At 41.5% G+C, this 19,857-nt stretch overlaps 1 protein-coding gene across 9 annotated transcripts in view; it reads right to left on the bottom strand.

Moving 5' to 3' along the window:
* Positions 1-2,627: 2,627 nt before the first annotated feature.
* auts2a (activator of transcription and developmental regulator AUTS2 a) overlaps positions 2,628-19,857 on the bottom strand; it is a 333,955-nt gene continuing 316,725 nt past the window's right edge. For 5 of the 9 annotated variants that reach the window (XM_042732629.1, XM_042732628.1, XM_042732630.1 and 2 more), the window contains 13 exons: positions 13,338-13,872; positions 12,216-12,493; positions 11,801-12,039; positions 10,189-10,233; positions 9,227-9,322; positions 8,835-8,906; positions 8,495-8,524; positions 7,963-8,034; positions 7,626-7,767; positions 6,449-6,529; positions 5,877-5,960; positions 5,390-5,639; positions 2,628-5,159 (listed from right to left, as the gene is read on the bottom strand). In XM_042732629.1, the coding sequence (XP_042588563.1) occupies positions 3,938-5,159; positions 5,390-5,639; positions 5,877-5,960; positions 6,449-6,529; positions 7,626-7,767; positions 7,963-8,034; positions 8,495-8,524; positions 8,835-8,906; positions 9,227-9,322; positions 10,189-10,233; positions 11,801-12,039; positions 12,216-12,493; positions 13,338-13,872 (3,146 nt within the window). In that variant the 3' untranslated portion in view covers positions 2,628-3,937. The remainder of the gene's footprint in view (positions 5,160-5,389; positions 5,640-5,876; positions 5,961-6,448; positions 6,530-7,625; positions 7,768-7,962; positions 8,035-8,494; positions 8,525-8,834; positions 8,907-9,226; positions 9,323-10,188; positions 10,234-11,800; positions 12,040-12,215; positions 12,494-13,337; positions 13,873-19,857) is intronic. The other 4 variants (XM_042732632.1, XM_042732633.1, XM_042732631.1 and 1 more) reach the window with 4 other exon arrangements.

Genomic DNA, 19,857 nt, shown 5'->3' on the forward strand with positions numbered 1-19,857 from the left:
TCGATTCACAATTTTTTTTTTTTTTAAACAAAATTATATTTAAGACAAATTATAAATCAAATGTGTCCTTTTATTATTGCTTGGACAAAATGCTGTACATTTCTTTGTGAAATTGATCTATAACTATGATAATATACGAATATAGCACTTGCATATTATTGCTCTTTTGTTGGTTTTGAAAGCTTCTGTTTTTGTAAGTAGCTTTGGATAAAAGCGTCTGCTAAATGACTAAATTTAAATAAAATGTAAATAACAAAACTAAATTGAAATTTTTAAACAAGCCCCAAATCAAATAAGTAACACAAAAAAATAAATCTCTTCATATAAACAAAATAAGGCTTTGTCTGTGCTCTTTCCATTTAAATTAGAGGCAACCACTGCATTTTAATCATGATCCAAACAAAGATGTTGCATACATGCAACATGAGCAGTTTTTAATTTAAATTAGATTGTATAATTGCGAAATTTTTAAGCAAAAACAGAATGGTTTGACTTCAGTTTTGTGAACCTGTACATAAAAATATCTGCATGTAACTTCAGCGTATGAGCGGAATGAGACGCAGATTCACTGTCTGCCAGCAGGTGGCGCTTAAAGCCTTTTCTTGGTTTCTGCTGTAAACTATAAACTCCTACCCCTAAATGAATTCGCAATTTGTTTAGCATCTCAACCGATTTGAGTCATCACATATTTGAATCAATTTTCAACTGGCTCGCAGTTAATCGTGACATCCCTAGTTTTCATTTAGCGCATCCATGAATTTGCTGGAAAGATTCATAGTTGGATCTTGGCATGTATATCTTTTATGCTTTGACATATTGACACCAAACTTTGAATGTGCCATTGTCACCTCACACTGACCATGCCATTTTAATTTGGTAACTGCGCCACCTATTGGTCAAAAATAATAAACCATTCATTAACCATCAATTATGAATTTTCCATAAATTCTAATAACTTTTTATTACATTAGCCTATAGTAGTCAAACTAGTCTCAAAATATTCCTTGAGTTATGCCAAGAACATGGATACCAATTTTGCCATAGTCTGCTGAACTTCCTGTCCGCAATTTTGATTTAAGTTGAAAACTTATTTTTGCAAGCTCCTCCTAGACCGTTGGTCCGATTTTCACCAGAATCGAGTCAGATCATCTTCAGAGTGTGCTGACAAAATGTTATGGATTTTCTGTCGATACACAAAACTGTTTTTGTATAGTGCTGCAACAAATTTGAGGATTGATGCCAAACTGCATCTGAGGCTGTATCTCTGCAAAGCTTTGACATATTGACACCTCATGAAACTATGTGTGGGCCATTGTCAACTCATACAGAACACACCACATCGATTTGATATCAGCCCCACCTATTGGTCAAAAGTGATAATCCATTGAGGCGTCTTACTAGTTGTTGTATTTATGATTTTTCAGCCATTTCAACTACAATCATTCTAAAACAGCTTTAATTACTTGTTGCAGTTGGCCTGATGCTACATGCTTAGCTCCTTCTCTTTTCTCTGCTGTGCTCGGCCTAGGGGTGGGTGATATGAGCTAAAATTCATATCACGATTTTTTGCACTGTCAAGGCTATATCAATTTTACATTGCGATATGAGGGAAAAAAAAATACAGGCAAAATATTTGAATCTTATATAACTAGAAAAAGTGAGGGATTGGACATAGACCTGAAATCATCAATGTTGTAAACATTTGTGCTGCTTAATATTTTTGAGGAAGCAATTGTTTTCACGTTTCTCTTAGTTATGAATATTTGAAATTGTTCTTTGTGTCAGAGTGCTGCAGTTCATCAAGAATAGAACAGGGCATCAGTTTACTGTCATGCATTTGTCGCGTCGCACTGCATCCACAGCAGAGAACGTCACTGGGTTCTATTTGCTTTTGTCAAATCACGCCACTCGCGTCTGGTGTAGATGCTTAGAGTAGAAACATGCATCTTCATATACATTTCTACATGACTCTTTGCAATACCAGTCTGATTATTCAATCGCACCATCTAGTGGTCTGTTGATACAACCACAATTGCTACCACTAATGATGTAGCACTCAAGTAGGTACTGCGAGTCATGTTGAGGTAATTAAAATGTTAAATTAATATTTTGTGCTCACTTATTTACTTATCAGGCAAGTGGCCGCATGATAAGCTGGAAAATTATACAGTGTAGTCTTTATCACCCTGCAGAGGTTTCTTTCGCTGACTGCACACTCAGTTTGGGAACCACTGGAGTAGGCGATTTGCGCTCTATTAATTTGGTCTGTTATGATGGCTCAGGTTCTTCTTTTAAAGTCAGCATGATCCGGAAGTTGGAATGAAATTAAATAGAGGGCAGGTTTTATTTTAGCACACCGTCTTGCCATCTCTCACTCATATCAAACTACCGGTAAGAGGGATTGGTTAAAAATATTCTGCCCATGCCATCAAACGTAAATAATCAGAGAATGAACTCTATTCCAGAGTGGAAGCAATTTTTACATTTTTGATGAAAATAATTTTTTCTCAGTGGATTAATTATTGACAGTCTTGTAAACGTCAAAACATGCTGCTAGCAGATTTGGCTTGTGTGTGTATTGTTTTTTTGTTTTTTTTAAGGCAAGTACTGACAAACAAACTTTAGGACAGGATTAGTTCACATTTTTTAATAACATGGCACAATTTACATAACACAAGTTTAACTGAGGAGCATGCTGTCGCCTCACCCTTTTTTTTTGTACATGATCTAGAAAGGACTTTTTTTACGTACATGATAAACAGCAAAAAAGTTTCTTACAATCTCATTGCAATACGTATTGACTACCCACTACTGCTTCAGTGGACATTTTAATGTTTGATTTAAAAAAAAGTAGAGAAAATTAAACCAAAAAAAAAAAACACTGCACAACATCTGAATTACACAGTTTAAAAGCGCACAACTATCCCTCCCATGGACTACTAAAATAGATCTCTGCTCAATAAAAACAAACTGTCCATAGCTTACAACTTTATCATTGTGTAGATACATAACGCTTTAATACACAGCTAGACCAATAGAGAATTGTCCTGCTTTCTGTACTCAGAGTTATCGTGACCTGATGGGATGTGTTGTAATTTTTGCAAATTGACACTTTTGATGTAGAGGTAATTAATTCAGAGAATTTCGGTTTTGTTAGCTTCTTGGAACATTGGTGTATTTGTAAGGATTGTCAACACAGAGCTTTATAGCTTGAAGAACAAAAGCATGTTTCTGGATCAAAAATTAGGGAACATGTTTGTCAGATGTGTGAGAAACTCGTTGCAGAAAATCCCTAGTTAGGAACCATCACAATCTGAGTATTATGTAAGCATGTACTGTTGCTCCACCAGGAGAAAGAGAGGATTCAGTAGAGGCTGTTTGTCCTCTAGAGGAGAGAAAATGATACAGAGAGAGAGAGCCCACGCAAGAGTTGCATAGTTGAAAGAAGGGGATGTGGTCTCTAGGACAATATGATCCTTCCAAACTATTAATACGCAGCATCAAACTAAAACCAGAGCCTGTCCACTCGCTCTCCTTTTGATCACTGCCCACTATGTACAGCATTTCAAAGTAAAGCTTTCATAACACCCATTTGCATATTTGTACCTTAAATTTTTTTTCCCTCAAGGAGAGAAACACCAACTTTACACATCTACAAGTTCTGCCTTTTTGCAATGTATTGATGTACCTGTACATTCCAAGATCATCTTTCCATGTTGGAGATCTAGTGCTTGTCCACTTTCTCGAGATCAGTGTACTGTACATGTTTAAGAATACACATCAACGCAGGAGCGAAAAGGATAAAAGAGCATGAAAAATCTGTCTTTTGTACAAAAAACAAACTCAACATAAGACAATTAGTAATGCACAATCTATATACAGATATGATACAGCCTCAAGTGCTTGCTTTTGAGTTCCATTACAGTCCTTCGGGGTCTCACCGTGCCTCGATGTCTTTGTGTGTGTGTGAGGGGGGTCTGTCTCTAATGTCAGTGCCAAGTGGGGTAGTCCGTCTGGGAGATGTGGAACGCACTCCCAGGGTTGGGATAAGAGGGGGCGGGGCACTGAGTGATGCGGTGGGAGGGGTTTTGTTGAGGATTCCATTCTGGGCAGCCACGGCAGAGGAGGGGCTAACACGAGGGTAGTGCATGCTGGGAATTCCAGGGGCCATGAGACCCGGATGAGGGAGGTGTCCGTCTAAAGTGTGGTGATGCATTGGGTGCAGACGCCCCTGCTCGTAGTCTTCTCTGAGCAAGTGCAGACGTTCCCGCTCCTCTAGGTGTGCCCGCTCTTGTTCCCGCCGCTGTTCCAAGACCAGCCCGTGAGGGTGGTCTCGGTTAAAGTCATGAGGCTCCCGGTCCCGGTATGAGCGTTCTGCTTCGTAAAGTCGTGGCGCTGCTAACCGGTGCAGAGGGTCATTCCGCAGTAGCAGTTCCCGAGCTAACGGATCCCTTCGATGGATATCAAGTCCCCGGTAAGGGTCCCTCATGGGATCCCAGTGAAAGGCGGGATAGGGGAATCTCTCTGCCCCTGGGATGGGACTGATACCCATGAAGGGGGCCACCATACGAGTCCTCTCCAGACTACTGATACTGTTTATGGGATGCATACTGGCCATGCCCATGGGTACCGGCATTGAAGACGGAGGGTGGAGAGCAGCAGGAGGAGGAGGAGGAGGAGGTGCTTGCGGTGTAGATCTTTGTTCCGGGGATCTTTCTGTGGAACCATCTTGCTCCTCTTTCCTCTCTTCTTTCACCTTTATCTCGCTGTTTTTCTTCTCATAGGTGATATCGGTCTTTTTCTCCAGAACATCTCGCGTCAGCCCGCCGTTCACCCGATCTATGCCCCCTGGCCGCATGTAGGGTGACGCTGTAACTCGATTGGCTGGCTTGTCTTCAGAAACCCGGCCATTGTGGATGATGGGAGCGTCCTTGTCACTGTGGTGATTCTCCTTCACCTTGTGCTCATCTGTATTGGAGTCTTTCCAGTCCGAGTGCTCTCGTTCTCTCTCGCGATCTTTGAGCTTGTCCTTGTCCCGAGACTCGCTTGAAGGGATGTGGTTCCGGGAGGGCTCAGACGACCGGGTGTGACTCATCAGAGTGAGGGCGTTAACAGGAATCGGGGATGGATGATTCTGGTGCCTTTTTTCAGTAGGTTCCCTAGAGGTGAAATGGATCATTACTATCAGACAAAAAATATTTTTGGATAGCATTCAGCAGGTCATTGTTGTGAAATAAACTACTTCAGGGTGATACAAGACTCTCTTTGGGTTAATTGTGCAATAATGACCGGCTGACTATACAACAATACATGCCAATAAAATATATAATCACTGACAAATGCTATCAGGTGACTGCTATGTAAATATCATCCACACATCTCTACGCACCGCTCTTTATCATCCTTGTTGACTGATGAATCCCTCTTGTCCAGGTCACGTTCTCTCTCTCTGTCCCTTTCTCGTTCTCTCTCGTGGGAGCTGACTGACGTGCTTCGTTCAGGGTCTCCAGGTTTGAGCCAGGGAGGTGGGGTGGGGAAGGACGGCGGAGTTCGGTGGAGTCTGTTCCATGGCTCATGGGGTCCACTGAAGTGCTGTTGTGCGCTGGGTGCATCTTTGTGGCCAAATATAGAGTTGGATGCTAGGATTAAAAAAAAACAACAACAACATGGTTAGATTTTATTTATCTTGATATTTTATATTTCATGCATGAGTACTATTTGATGTCAAAAAATTAAATGTGTTGTAATGGTTTTTTAAACCTACAATTAGTCTTATACCTGAAATTAAATTTATAAAGGTACTGTATTTCTGAATAATAAAATGTTGAATTAAGGTAAATTTTCTAATACAAAACAGCTGAGAAATTGGCAATTACCGAGTGTTGGGTTTCCCAGCCCACCAAAGGCTGCAGTGCTTAATGAGGCCAGACCTCCAAATGAAGATGGTCTGTTGAAGGGCTCTGTCAGTCACAACAGGAACAAGGAATCAGTCAATGAAATGATTGTGTGAACCATCAATGAAGAACAGCTTGCTTCATCACAGAATGTTATGACTTAAAAATACCCCCCCCTTTATAAACCAGATTTAAACTCATTGAATCCAAAAAAATGAACAGATTTATAAACATTTCAGCAATATGTAGGCTATATCCTCCACTGACTTTCAGAGAAGTGTTCAGTAACCCTTAATCCAGGGTTGTCCAATCCTTCTCCTTGAGGGTCATTATCCTGTAGAGTTTAGCTCCAATCCTAATTAAACACACCTGAACCAGTTAATCAAGGTCTGCAGGGTTACTAAAAACGTCCAGGTGTGTTGGGGCAAATTGGAGCTAAACTCTGTAGGACATTGTCAGGGGCCTTAGAATACAAGAATAAGCAGTTGTTGACGGCACAGTGACATCTAGTGGAGGAGTGTGAATGTGCATATGTGAGAGTCTTGTCAACTTACCCAAGTGGGGTCCTGGGGTGAGAAAATTGCTAGGGTGATGTGGAGGGTGTCCGAAAGGTGCAGCTGAGGGATGTGTGTTCCCTAAATCACAAACAGAAAACAATGAAATTTGTTTCAATCTTATTAAAGCAAGCCTAATGTTCTAACTCAAGGTTTCCAATTGCAGTCCTGGTGCATCCCAGCTCTGTACATCTCTTTCCATCTGACATGCTCAGTTGAAGGACTGTATGGAAGTGGACTTCAAAGGGCGTTCTGCGTTATTAAGGGTGATTTCAGTCCAACACAGGTGTGTTTGGTGTGTGGTGGTGGGGGGATGGTAGACTGCCTAGACAGTACATCCTTGACAGGAGTGAAAATGCAGTACATAATACAGTACAAACAACAGGATTAAAGGGATACTCCACTCAAAAATGAAAATTTTGTCAATCACTTACCCCCATGTTGTTCCAAACCCGTAAAAGCTCTGTTCGTGTTCAGAACAATTTAAGATATTTTGGAATATTTTTCTGCCATCAGTGGTTCAACCATAACGTTATAAATACACATAGAAAACGTATCCTTGTGTCACAGCTGACACAGAGTAGTGTATGCAGTTTGCATTCAGCGGATATTCTCCTAAATGGCGCTACGGTCATGCAGAGAGACACAGAGGAGATGAATTGTTGAATAAAGTCCTTATTTTTGTTTTCTTCGCATACAAAATATTCTCGTTGCTTGATAATATTACGGTTGAACCACTGATGGCAGATGGACTATTCTGACGATGTCTTTCATACTTTTCAAAAGCCTCCCGGTTTTCATCCAAAATATCTTAAATTGTGTTCCGAAGACGAACAAAGCTTTTACGGGTTTGGAATGACATGGGGGTAAGTGTTTAATAACAAAATTTTAATTTTGGGGTGGAGTAACCCTTTAATCTAGAATGTTTCCGCTCACTTACAGCATATGTTGCTTTAATTCGGAAGCATTTAGGTTTTGTTACTTCACTTGCTTCCCGTATAGGTGGTGTGTAATGAGTATCACGACTAAAATAATTACAAATGCATCAAATCAATTAAAAAAAAAAAACACTAATAGTCAGTGCTGACTAACCAAAATATGTTGGAAACACTGCTCTTGATCTTTATAGTAACAGTGATCTCTATCCACTCTGATAAGATTTTGAACATCTGCTCACCTGCTGCTGAGAAAAGCGATGCAGGTCGTGCCAAGTCATGAGGGTGATGGATAGCTCCAAAAAGGGTGGGGCCTGGGGGTCGACTTAGGAACTCCGGTTTGAAGCCAAAGTCCAGCTTGTGTGGGTCAACCTGCATCTGCTGCTGGAGAAGGCCAAGCACAAAAGAGAACAAATGTGATACCCCACTTAGAGTACCTCAAAAATAAAAAAAGCTGTATTGTATTCTGCAGATCAGAGTTAACAGAGAGGCACAAAGAAAATTTATTTGCATATGTAATGTTGATCCTGATTGGAGGGTGCAGTAAAAGTCAAATCAGGTTATGTACACAAATCTCACCTTTACTTTCTGTTGGTGGTGGTAAATTTGCCAGGCTATATGGACATGCATAGCACACCACTTTCCTGGTTTCTGTGGAGGCAGAAAGACAAGGTAAGATTTTCATGTTCAGACATGACTATGTTCATGCTAGTTTCATTTTATTCCTTAAAAACTTTTAAACACTTCTATTACAGAATATTGGGTACATCTGAAAATATTGTTTGCAATTTTAAGTTGAAAATTTTAAAGTGAAATTTAACTTGCAATGTTAATATTAAGTTTCTTTGCGTTCTCCTATGTTTTGGCCACAGTTGAAAATTAATTAGGGAAAATGTCATTACAAAGTATTTCATATAAGGGGGAGTCATATAGTGTCTCCTATAGACTCTGAGATGAGACCGTCGAGTCCCAGCACACAGCTAATTAAAGAGACTGTAGAGCGGAAGGCAGGTGCTCGGTGTAAGGTGGGATTAAACTGTAATGAGCTTTTACTATATTTCCTGTGGAGTCCTGTGGGGAAAAAAACGAGTAACTGATAAAGCAGTCTTACCCTGAGAACGGGCCGGAACGGATCTGTCAGCTAGAGAGGAGAGGGAAAAAGAGAGCGCGAGTGAGAGAGATTAGGGACACAAAGCTGTCACTCAGGGCTTTTAATTAGCATCCGAACATCACTTCATCACTGACCAAATTAAAATGTTAAAATTTCCCTTCCTAATGAAGCATTTCGTGGAATAATTAGGCCAGAATTCAGAGTATTCCCTTTCCTATCACTGCCTGCATACCAATGAGGACAACAGTATAACGTGACTGACAAATGCAACTCTTAGTTTGCCCGTCGTGTCATTCAGCACAAGTTTGTTCGTTGCAAAAAGTGTGTTTGAGGTGTGTACCCGAGGGTCTTTCTGAAGGAGTGTGTGTGGGACGGCTCCAGGCCTGCCTGCCACGTCTAGAGGGTTTGAGGTCTGTAGTACAAAAAGACAATACATAAGCATTTTCAGCCAATTACACAATACCTAAACCATCCAGTAATATCTCATGTACTCTAGGATTACTGATAGCTAACTGTGGTACATCACCAGACTGTATATCTTAAGAAAACATCTGTAATTGATGCTCTATTTATACTGTACCTATAGATACCATTAAAGAAGAACTGTCTGAGATCTGTTTATATTTAGCTAGATCCGTTCCATGTGTGAAGGAGTACATTTGGAACAGCACAGGAGGTTAGTGTTGGGAGTAGTCTCGACATTCTAACATTTAGTGTTTGATATTGTGATACCTTGGGCTGGAACGCTCCCTGCTGAGATCCGAAGGGCCCCGTCGGTGGGATGACGGGCGGAATGCCAGACACTGCTGGGGGGTAAGAGTGGAACAGCTGAGAAAAGAAAAAAGATACAAGACACAGTTACTCTGCGAGGTTCCTGTTTGATCGTGTCAGCTGTTTACAGTTATACAGTGAGGCCGGAGTCTGCAGGTCCCTGTACAAACTAACATCTACACATAATATGAAAATACACACCATGTGAAAATAATTCACAACAATTTATGCTTAGTTCTTCTCTCTATGAATGAATAAAAGAATGAGACTACAAATCATTTATTCTGTTGCACATAATGATACAACCTTCATCTGACCTGCAGCTGTTGTGACATTAAACAAAGATTAATGGTGAGATGAATTTACAATATGGGTCACCCTCTAAACCAGCTCTGATAGCAATGACTGTTATTATCACAGTGCACTGCATAATACATGTAATTACAAAAGTGTGTGTGTTCATGGGTGGGTGTCACAAATGAATCATTGCTAAATGGCGACTCTGTAATTGAAGGGCAGAGATCAAATAAATTAAAGTTGCATTAACCTGTTGGACAGGGAGGTAGAATGGAATGCATTTTATCTCTAACAAGATCCCCACAGTATCCAGCGAGGCATTTCAATAGAAAAAAATAATAATCTTGCAGCCAATTTGCTTAATAAAATAATGTTTTAATAAAATGTGTGCTTAATACCTTCATGTAGTAATGTTTTTTATAAAAAAACATTAAGGCAGTTTAAGCCTATTGTAGATATAATTACGGATGGATTTCTTATTGGCCCTATTGCTTACAACACCCATAATGCCAAGTATGATGAAATTAAATTATTGGAGCACAAATTAAAAATAACAACAACCACTACGATAAAGAAAGAAGAACAAAGCCACCACAGCAAATGCCAAAAACATGACAGGTACTTACGCTGTGTCTGTAGAAGGGGTCCACTTTAGTGGGATATTTGTCGAACTGTGGAGGAAAGGAGAAACAGCTTCAGGCCTACAAACAATTTACTTCTGACAAATATCTTGTGGAGTCACGAGGCTCAAAACAAATAGCAAATGCTTTAATGTGCTCTCCAGAAAAGTGTTTGGTTGGCAGTAAAATGGTCTCTGCCCTGATTAATAAATGTTAGCACAGAAAATAGGCCAGCATTATTTCTGCTGGCACGGTTCAGCCTGTCGTTTTGCAATTTACAGTGAATTATGACAAGGTCTTTCTCTTGTAAATGTGTATTACTCAGCAATTCTGTGAATGGTCAAATTGAAGCCATTCGGCTGTCTAAAAATAGTCCTATAAACAGCTCATTTAACAGGGTTTGAGTGGTCTAATCTGGATCCAGAGAGAATGTTTCCCACTCGCGAGTAAACAATGTGGCTCTCAAACTAGTTTTATACTCTCATTAGCTAACAGAGAGCCATTCTCAGAGGTCTTTGAGTCTGGAATGGTTCAAAAGCCGCTTTTAAGCCTCTTGTGGGCAGTGTGGTTACCGTCGAGCTGTGTGTGGGAGCGTCCGTATGAAGTCTCAACTCACTAATCAGCTCTGCTGCCTGCCAACCAAAAGCCCTCAGTCAAAACTCCATCAGACCAAAATGATGTCATTAAACTGGGAATGAATAAACTAGTATTAAGTTCTCAATGCTTGGCTGGAACAAAAATGTATCCCCGGTGGCTCTGACTGCCAATTTGAAAATCAGGGCAGAGAACAGAGAGTGGTGAAGCATGCCAGAGAAAAACAGCAGTTTTTCAACAAAGAAAAGCCACATTGTGGCGAAAGAGAAACACATGGTTACAATTGAGAGAGCGAGCCACCACCATGGCTTCTAGTGTTTACTGAATCAGCATACTGTACTGCAAAAGTTTAGAATTCAACAGTTGGTGCAGTACACACATGCACAAATTTAGTAGTTACCTACAGAGTTCCCACAGTTTTTGACCATTGATTTCTTCCAGTCTTCTCTGATGACTCAATAGGGATTTTTACAAATCATATTGAAGGATTTGATTTTTACAGTCTCGCTAATAAATCATCATTTGTGAACCGGTCTGGATAATTAATTAAAACGACACATCATACAAATTTCCATGACCGTGGGAACCCTGTATCTTGTATACATGCATTTGATTTTTATATGTATACATCTATTTTATAAATTCAGTCATCCATTTAATCACTCAAGCATCTCCACCTTATTTTGTGGTGCGGAAAAAATTTATCTTCTTGGAATGTGCAAGACTTCCAATTCATTAGCTTCTAAATTTAAATAAAAAAAAGCAGTAAACTGAAAAATGATTAGCGCTATAAACCAGTGTATTTATTATAATAATGAATTAAAAGGATATGATCACAAAGATCACTTTGCAATTTCAAGCAGCATAATAGACAGGTAAAATATCTAAAAGCAAATGACACCGGAAACCTTGCACAACTTATCAAAGGCCGCTCCCGCTCTTATGTTAAAATAAGGTGTATAGTCATCCATCCATCACCACAATTATTATTATTTGTTTAGAGTTGTGTTCCACTTATCCTCACATTTCTGGCTGGGGTACGCACCATGGGCGGTGCAGGCGTGGGCATGATGGCGTGGGGAAAAGGGGTGAAGGTGTGCTGGTGTGTGTGTTGGTGTGTGTGCTGGTGCTGATGCTGATGCTGGTGCTGGTGCTGGTGGAACTCAGTCCGCAGGTATGGAGGGGGCCCCAATGATGCCCCGCGATCAGCACTCTGAGACGCCAGGAAACGAGTGTTTAATTCCTGCCGGAGAAGGTCTTGTTCTGGGAGAAGAAAAATATGAGAAGTTTGAAAGGTTACTTTACAAGAGCCCCTTTTCAGAAGTGTTCCATAGAGAACCATATTGGTATTGATGATAATTACATGATTCAACAGCTGGCAATAATATCTGATCTTATTTATGTTATGCATTAAAGGACTATGGATGAAAGATTGGTACCTGAGTAGGCACTCCCAGCTGGGTGTCCGGGGACCGGCAGAGTGTTTGAGGTGAGAGGAGGAGGTGGAGGCAGAGCAGCAGGCGACGCAAACATATTGGTGTGATGAGGAAGAGTGGAGGGCGGCAGGGAGGGGGGGAAGGTGTGCGAAGCCGTGGGGTTTGCCTGCAGGGGCAGGGGGAAGGAGGCTGCTGCCCCAGTGGGGGCAGGATGGTGATGGTGCAGATGGGGGGCTAGAGAGGGGCCCGGGGGCTTCCCTGGAGTGCTGCTTCGACTGCTGCTGTGAAAAAAGAGAGAATAAACGATTGTAAAAACGTGCCTGTATAAAAGAGAACTCCCTTTCCAACATAAAATCACAAAACTTCTTTGTTCACTAAATTGCTTTAAGAGTGGAAAGTGTCTACTATAAATTTGGCAAAAGGATCCAGTTTCAGAAACCTGGAAAGTGTGGATACAGTGGTGAAGAATGTGTTATTCCTGGAGGGATTTCCAAGCCGTATACGCTAAAGTATTTATCAGAGTCATACACAATCTAACAAAGAGCTCATTTACATGCCAAGTAATCATTTAAATGTTAATTATATTCATATTAACAGCTGTGCACATACAGAATAACACAAAGTATAATTATCATCAGCAGTCCAATGGCAAGACACTGCGCATGGTGGACTACACAACAAATCAAAAAGACGGCGGAGAAGGGTGAGAGGAGGGAGGGGAAGTTCTGCTTCTCTGCGTGATACTGGGGTGTCTGAGTCGAGCAGAGGAAATGTTATCTACAAGCCGCCGCCAGCTACAAGGCAGCAGCAGCATCGACGTGGGAGGGGAACGAATCAAACCGTCTAATCTCTCAGCTGGGGTTCTCTCTGCGGTGCTGTCAGGCACACACACACACTCACACACAAACATGTACAAACAGGGATTTGTGGCTCATGTTTACTGGAGGATTGATACATTTTACATTTTAATATAGAAATCATGCTGTTTCGCTACAGTATTTAAGAGCTGGGGCTCTGAACAGCTGCTCAGTCAGTGTGTGTAACACACCTGGAGTGTCACAGACACTTCCTGCTAAGCTTTGCTTTTATATTTAACTCCATTACACCCATTTGCTTCCTACTCACCTCAGTCCGTTGAGGCTGCTGTTGTAGGCAGAGATTGGGCGCGGATGGCACCGTGAGGGCGGTCTGTGTTGCACAGGTTGGGTGGGGTTCTGCTGGGTCGGGGGTGGCGCTGGTGATGGGGGGTGGTGGTAGATGCTTGGAGTTCGAGGTGGCCTTGGGTGAGGTGGAGGCTCAGGTGGGTGCTGAAGCTGGGCTGGGGGTGCCTGAGAGGGCTTTTGACCCTGGGTTTGAGGCAGGGTGTTAGGGGGTGAAAGTGGTCTCAGTGGACGCTCTGGGCAAGGGTGCTGGGTTTGGGCTGGGCTTGGGGGCAAGGGTAACCCCCGGTTGGAGGGGGGTAGCTGGACGTTAAGGGGGGCGGGGAGGGGAGGTTTGGGGTGAGAAGTGGGCACCAGTGAGGGGGTGGCCGACGAGAGTTCACGGGACGTCTCCTGGCTCTTCTCTTGACTGCGCTCTAGGCCTGACACCTTGGGAATGCCCAGGCCTCGCAGCTCCTGGCTGGCATTTGTGGAGAGCGTGTTAACGCTAAAATCTGGAACTGAAGAGACAAAAAAAAAAAAAAACATAATGAGTGTTTAGAAACCACATATGCAAACATATTATGGAGATAGAGGTCTATCAGCTGACTTAACACAAAACAAATTTAAACTAAAAAAACAGTTTTCACACAGAAAACTGATTTACTCTCAACGGCAGGTATTTATTGCTGCTTCGGTGTTTTTAAAATAGCAAAATTAATTCGTAATTCTACTCTGCCAGGCCAAACATGCATCTTACTCATAACCTGATTCTGAGACCTAATATACAATCATCATGAAGAATTAGAGTCTAACAAGCCAACATGTAAGTTCATGTCAATGCCTTAATGTTTTTTATTAGGGAAAGGTAATAAATTGTCCAAGGAATACCTGACCCGCACACCCAAAAGTGGATATTAGTGTTTTATTGTACAAATAAATGCACTCCATGATTGAGAAAGAAAAGCCGCGTTTCCACTGCTGGAACTTTACCCAGGAACTAGGGACTTTGGGCTGATACTCTTTGTGTTTCCACTGCAGGAACCAGGAACTAAATAAAGTTCTGAGTAAAAAAATGCCCCTCAGAAAGTCCCTGCTGGTGAGGTAGTACTTTTTCAAAGCTCCGGAACTTTTGGGGGCGGGACTTGGGCGCTAAGCATGCTGATTGATTGAGTTAACGCAGCATTGTGATTTCAACCACCATTTATTCGGATCATTTTCTAAATATTACTGTTACTGTGTCATGAAATGTAATTTTAAAAGTATTTCAGGTGAGAATGTAGTTGTTTAAAACTCAAATCTGTGGTTTATTTATAAAGACAGCACCTATTTAAAAATGTGTTTTGCCGATTTCGGAGACGGTAAGCTCCACGCGATCAGCGGGAGCTCATTGATCATGTATCTGCCGAGAGCAGTCTCGACTCGGTTAGTCCTTCTCACATTTGCCGCTGGCTCTGATGTCTCTTTAGTGGTTAAACAAAATATAATTCATTTTGGGTAAATCTAACAGGTAAGCTTTGTTCTTTATTCAATTTCTCTATATGTTAAAATGAAAATAAAAAAAGGCAATTGATATAATATTTCATTTCATTGTAATGTAGGCTGTATATATACACATCTCCCTGAACTAAGTAACATTTCTGCGGCTATTATTATGTTTAAATGAAAATGAAAGGAGGCAGTGGTATTTGATATCCTATTTCGTTTTATTGTAAATATACAGCGAGGAAAATTGCAGTAGCCAAGGCGAGCTGACTGATGTTATCAAGTAAGCTGCTGTTAGCAGAATTACCGGACTTGCATCGTCGCGGACATCACACTCCCAAGTCGAATGCGCAAAGTCTGAACTACCGAGGATGCAAATCCAAAATTTGCGTACTTTGTATTGAGAAACGAGCCCAAACCTACGTCACCAGTCTATTTGCCTAATCTTCCTGGTACTTTAGACCGTGGTGAAAACGCAGAAAGCAACAGGTTTGGGGTGAAAATAGTTCCTGGGGAAAAAAGTTCCTGGTACAATTGTTCCGGGTAATTTCGGTGGAAACGCGGCAAAAGAGAAAGAGACTGTGAACCAAGGTTCAGTGTATTCTCTAGGAACAATGACTCATGGGGGATCACAGTGCATGCATAACTCCTTTATCTGTTTGACTCAGAGGGAACCACACCCATCTGTCTTTTCACACCCAGCCAGGCCTCTCCATCGCCCGCAGCAAGAAATGCTGAATGAGCCTGAATCCCATGGGTTTTGGGGATCCTGCTATAACAGAACCCCCAAGGATTGCTGATCCTTCTCTCATGGACCTAGGGGCCTCCCAACGCAGCGGCCCACGGGGCCCAGCTCAGAGCATAAGCTCCCAGTGTGCAGCTGAGAGGTAGTGTGTGTGATGCAGTCATTAAGGGTCAGTCTGGCCTGCAGCACTCTACCAGATGAAGATCAATTAACTGGGAGTACAAGGCACCCCTGAGGAATGTGTTTGTGTCAAACATCTGCCATGAGACACAGGGAAGGCGAGACACACGTATGCACAAACACTCATATGTATGCATATATATACATGCAAAAGAACAAACTAAATGCACACACACAAAGACTGATAATTTCAATGTGTACGCCGCAGATCAAAAAATATACCCATTGAAGAGATGTAGGCTACCTCATTTGACCCATGGCTCAATACCTCCTGGCTCTGGCACTCTAAGCACACTTTAACAAACAAGAGCAGTTCAGCCTCCCAGCTCAGAAACAAGCTGTCCAGAGGGTGCAATAAGTCACCCTTTATCCTGCCTGAATAACTGGATTTAAGGCCGAGAGGGCTAACAGCACTCGAAGAAAAGCCTTTCACACTTGTTTGTGTCAGAATGAGGGCTTTTATAAATGAGTTCCCTTCAGATTATATAGCTCCAGTAGGCCATCAACGACTGACATGACATGTAAGGACAGATGTGGTCTCTTTACTAGACACAAAAAAGGATGGGTGCCCATCTCCCTCGCTCTCTTTCTTGCACTGTGGCCTTCCTGTAGAGACTTTTGATGGAAAATATCCAAAGCTCTTCTAAAAGGCTGAACCACAGAGAGTTCTGCTGCTCCTCCCTTGAGCGACTCTCAGTGTACTAACATGCCTAAAAAAAAACAAGACAGAGAGTGAAAACACTGCTTATTCTTCCCGTAATGAAGACTCCAGGGCCGGGCAGGGAGTGGAGGAGAAATGTGTTTCTCCTCCCTGGGGAGTTAATTTGTCAAGTCTCCTTGATCCCTGGAAACAAATAAATGCAGCTTTCTCTCGCCTCGCCAAAAAAGAGTGAAGAGAGCTGATTTTTATTCCAAATGGCAGCCGTGGAGGAGGATGTTCATTAAGATGGTAGAACAGACCGGGAGGCGGACTTTGCAAAGTTCTCATCTGATCACACAATGTTTATGTATGTGTGCGTGTGTGTGTGTGTTTGAACAGGATTAAGGTCTACAAGGCTCCTGGAGCAGTGTGCTTGGGTGAAGTCTCGAAGGATAGCAAAACACAGCTCATTATCCTGAGGTGAGTCCACTCTGAAAGAACATATTCAGCTGCTAAAAACCAGAGTCTGGAGCGCTCATAAACAAAAGGGGGAGAAACAGAATAGAACACATATTATCCACATTTTTCAAGATAAAATCTCATTTACATACCAAGTCTGCATAATATCACTGCTACGAATTATAAGGATTTTATTATTCTAAAGATAGCTAAAAGCGAGAATGATAAATAAAATAAACGGAGCAAATATATACTGGATAAATTAGGATGTATTAAGCCAAATCCTGTCTAGAAAGGAGCTAAACATGAGACATATAGGATGAGGCCACATTGTTGACTCAAATCAAACATATTAATCCTGTTTAATAACATGGCAATTATGTAAAAACACACTTTTTTTTAGATTATATCTCAATTAAAGAAACTTTGCTTTTACACTTCATCACTAAGGATGCAAAATATGTTTGATCAATAGCAGTTACTTCCAGATTGTGCTCACAGCATCTACAAACTGTACCATAGTTCCCCGTTCAAATGGACTGGTGCTAAATTCTGAAGTCATCTTTCATACTATCCAAACTTTGTGGTAAATTGAACCCATTGCCATAAGGTTTATCTCAAACAAATTTACTCAGGCACAGTTCAAATTCAAAAGCCTTCAAAAGACAAGTGACTATCGGTACAGCAGTGCAAAATCTCTCAATTCAAAGCAGAACGATAACAAATGTTTTGTCTGTGAAGTATAATTGGAAAATGCATTATTTACAATTTTCAAAAAGTGCTTTTATTATGCTGAGAAATAATTAAGGCATAGGCAAGAATATCGATGAGTGTAAGTATGTGTGTATGTGTGTGAGAGAAATGGATTTCATTTAGATAGTACTGAAGCATTGATTTTAGGAGTCTTTGGGTATATAGCCTAATCATCAGAGCATTTAAATGCTCACTGCCATCAGAAAAGACTTATATCTAGGCCTGTTCTTCCTTAAAACAGGCTAGTTGGCTAGTCATCCAGACAACTCAATCACTATTTGACTGTAGTTTGACTACTTGATGCAGTTCTGCACAAAAACAAACATTGAAGTGAACAAAGTGTACTTTGAATTCTGCCTCTCTAAATAAGGCTTGCATGCTGCCATTTGTAAGTATACTTTTACAAGGATACTTACTGGGCCTCCCTGGGTGGTATGTGCCAATAACCTGTCCTTCTGGCAAATGCCAGTCATGCTGTTACACTGGGCTTCAGGCATCCTGACACTTCTACATCCCTTCCTCCCTCAAATAGCCCACATACTCCTGTCAAGCCAGAGATGATGTCTGGGGTTATGGGGCCTTCATTCAGTGCCCCCCGGCCTGTGCTAAACTCTTCCCTTCATTGTAACTGACAGCCCTGCACGTTTTCTTCGCCTGATGGCCGTTTTACTGTCAAATCAGCTGAGCTGAGACTTCAGCCCGTTGGTAACAGCTTAGACATGGCTATTTGTGATCACTCGGAGCAGAAAAGAGGACAGGGGGCTTTACAAAAAGATGATGTAAGGACCCCAGAGGGCAGCTTCAAAGCCATGGCTGTAACAATGCAGTAGCAACAAGCATGCAGCCTCACATCTTCATGTTTCAGAGATTAACAACTTTAACCAGCTCAAACCTGATGATGACAGCAGCAGTGGGCTATTCTTATTGTCTTTGAAGCCTCTCATCTCTCATCAATGACTTTATCTCTCCTAATACCAGAGTAAACATCTTGCATCACAAACAGATTAGCTTAAGGCAGAAATTCCTAACTGAAAAGGATGTCATTATGCAATAAGAATCTGCTGAACTTAACAGCTGATATGCTCATACTACAGTACCGGTGCAACTGTGCTAGGTGTTCAGAACAGGTGTTTGGAAAAAAAACAAACCTGTTAACAGGGCCATTTAAAAGAACATGGCTTAATGTAATCAACAGTAAAACACTGATTTGAGAGCACAGCTGCAGGTGATGCAATAAAAAGAAACTGCCAGCTCATGCACACATAAATATGCTTTAACATTTTCAGCAGATGGAAAGCTGATATACTATGGCTTTAAATATGAACTGGGAATGCTAACACAACTGTGATTGAGGTGCTGACAGACTAATCCCATCTGACAGTGGCCACATCTGCCATGTACACATGCAAGATCATACACAAACAAAGGCAAGCCGTCACATTATCCCCATGCCAATTACATACACACACACACATGCAAAAAACTGCTGCAGAAAACCAGGCCTGGATGAGAGAAAGATACAAATACAGAACAAAAATAAAAATACAGAAAAAAAAGTGTTGATCTGTCCAGATTAGATTCTGGTCCTTGTGTCTCTTACATTTTTATGATGTTGTGAGATGTTGGTTGCGGTTAACAGTATACCAGAGACTACTCAGCCAAATATTGCAGAGGTGATATTTATTTACATTTTAGTGGAAGGAGCTCACTCCTGGTCCCTAATCGAGCCAAGCTCACAGCCATAATCAATCACTGTAATGACAGACAGGCCAATCCGCCTCTTAACCTTTGGGCTGAAATAACACACTCAAGCAGGCTGCTGACCCAGGAGTCTTCATTACGCATTCAATTTCAGAGTGAGCTAATGCTGCAAATACTCAGGGACTCCATCCTAACAGCATTAAACAGGGCTGTAGATAGATTTTTTTTTCTTCTGAAAATCCTTTTTAAATCAGTGACCGACACAGCTGGAGAATGGTCATATAGTGACAGGTAGGGTCTCATGTAACGGACCAATCAGAGCATGTTTGTAAATAGAAGACCCTCATGGTTATCATCTGAGATCATGAATACTTCATCATGTCAGCGATAATCTAAAAGAGGAAATCAACGGGCATACAGATTCACTAGAGACAAACAAACTAAACCCGACATGCCATACCGAGCATACATGGGACATTTTTGAGGAGACTGAGCAAACACGGCAGCAGATGTCTGGGTGTTTATATTGGCCGCCCATTTAGT

The sequence above is a fragment of the Cyprinus carpio genome, chromosome B10, assembly GCF_018340385.1.
Source record: "Cyprinus carpio isolate SPL01 chromosome B10, ASM1834038v1, whole genome shotgun sequence".
In the NCBI taxonomy this organism is placed as follows: domain Eukaryota; kingdom Metazoa; phylum Chordata; class Actinopteri; order Cypriniformes; family Cyprinidae; genus Cyprinus; species Cyprinus carpio.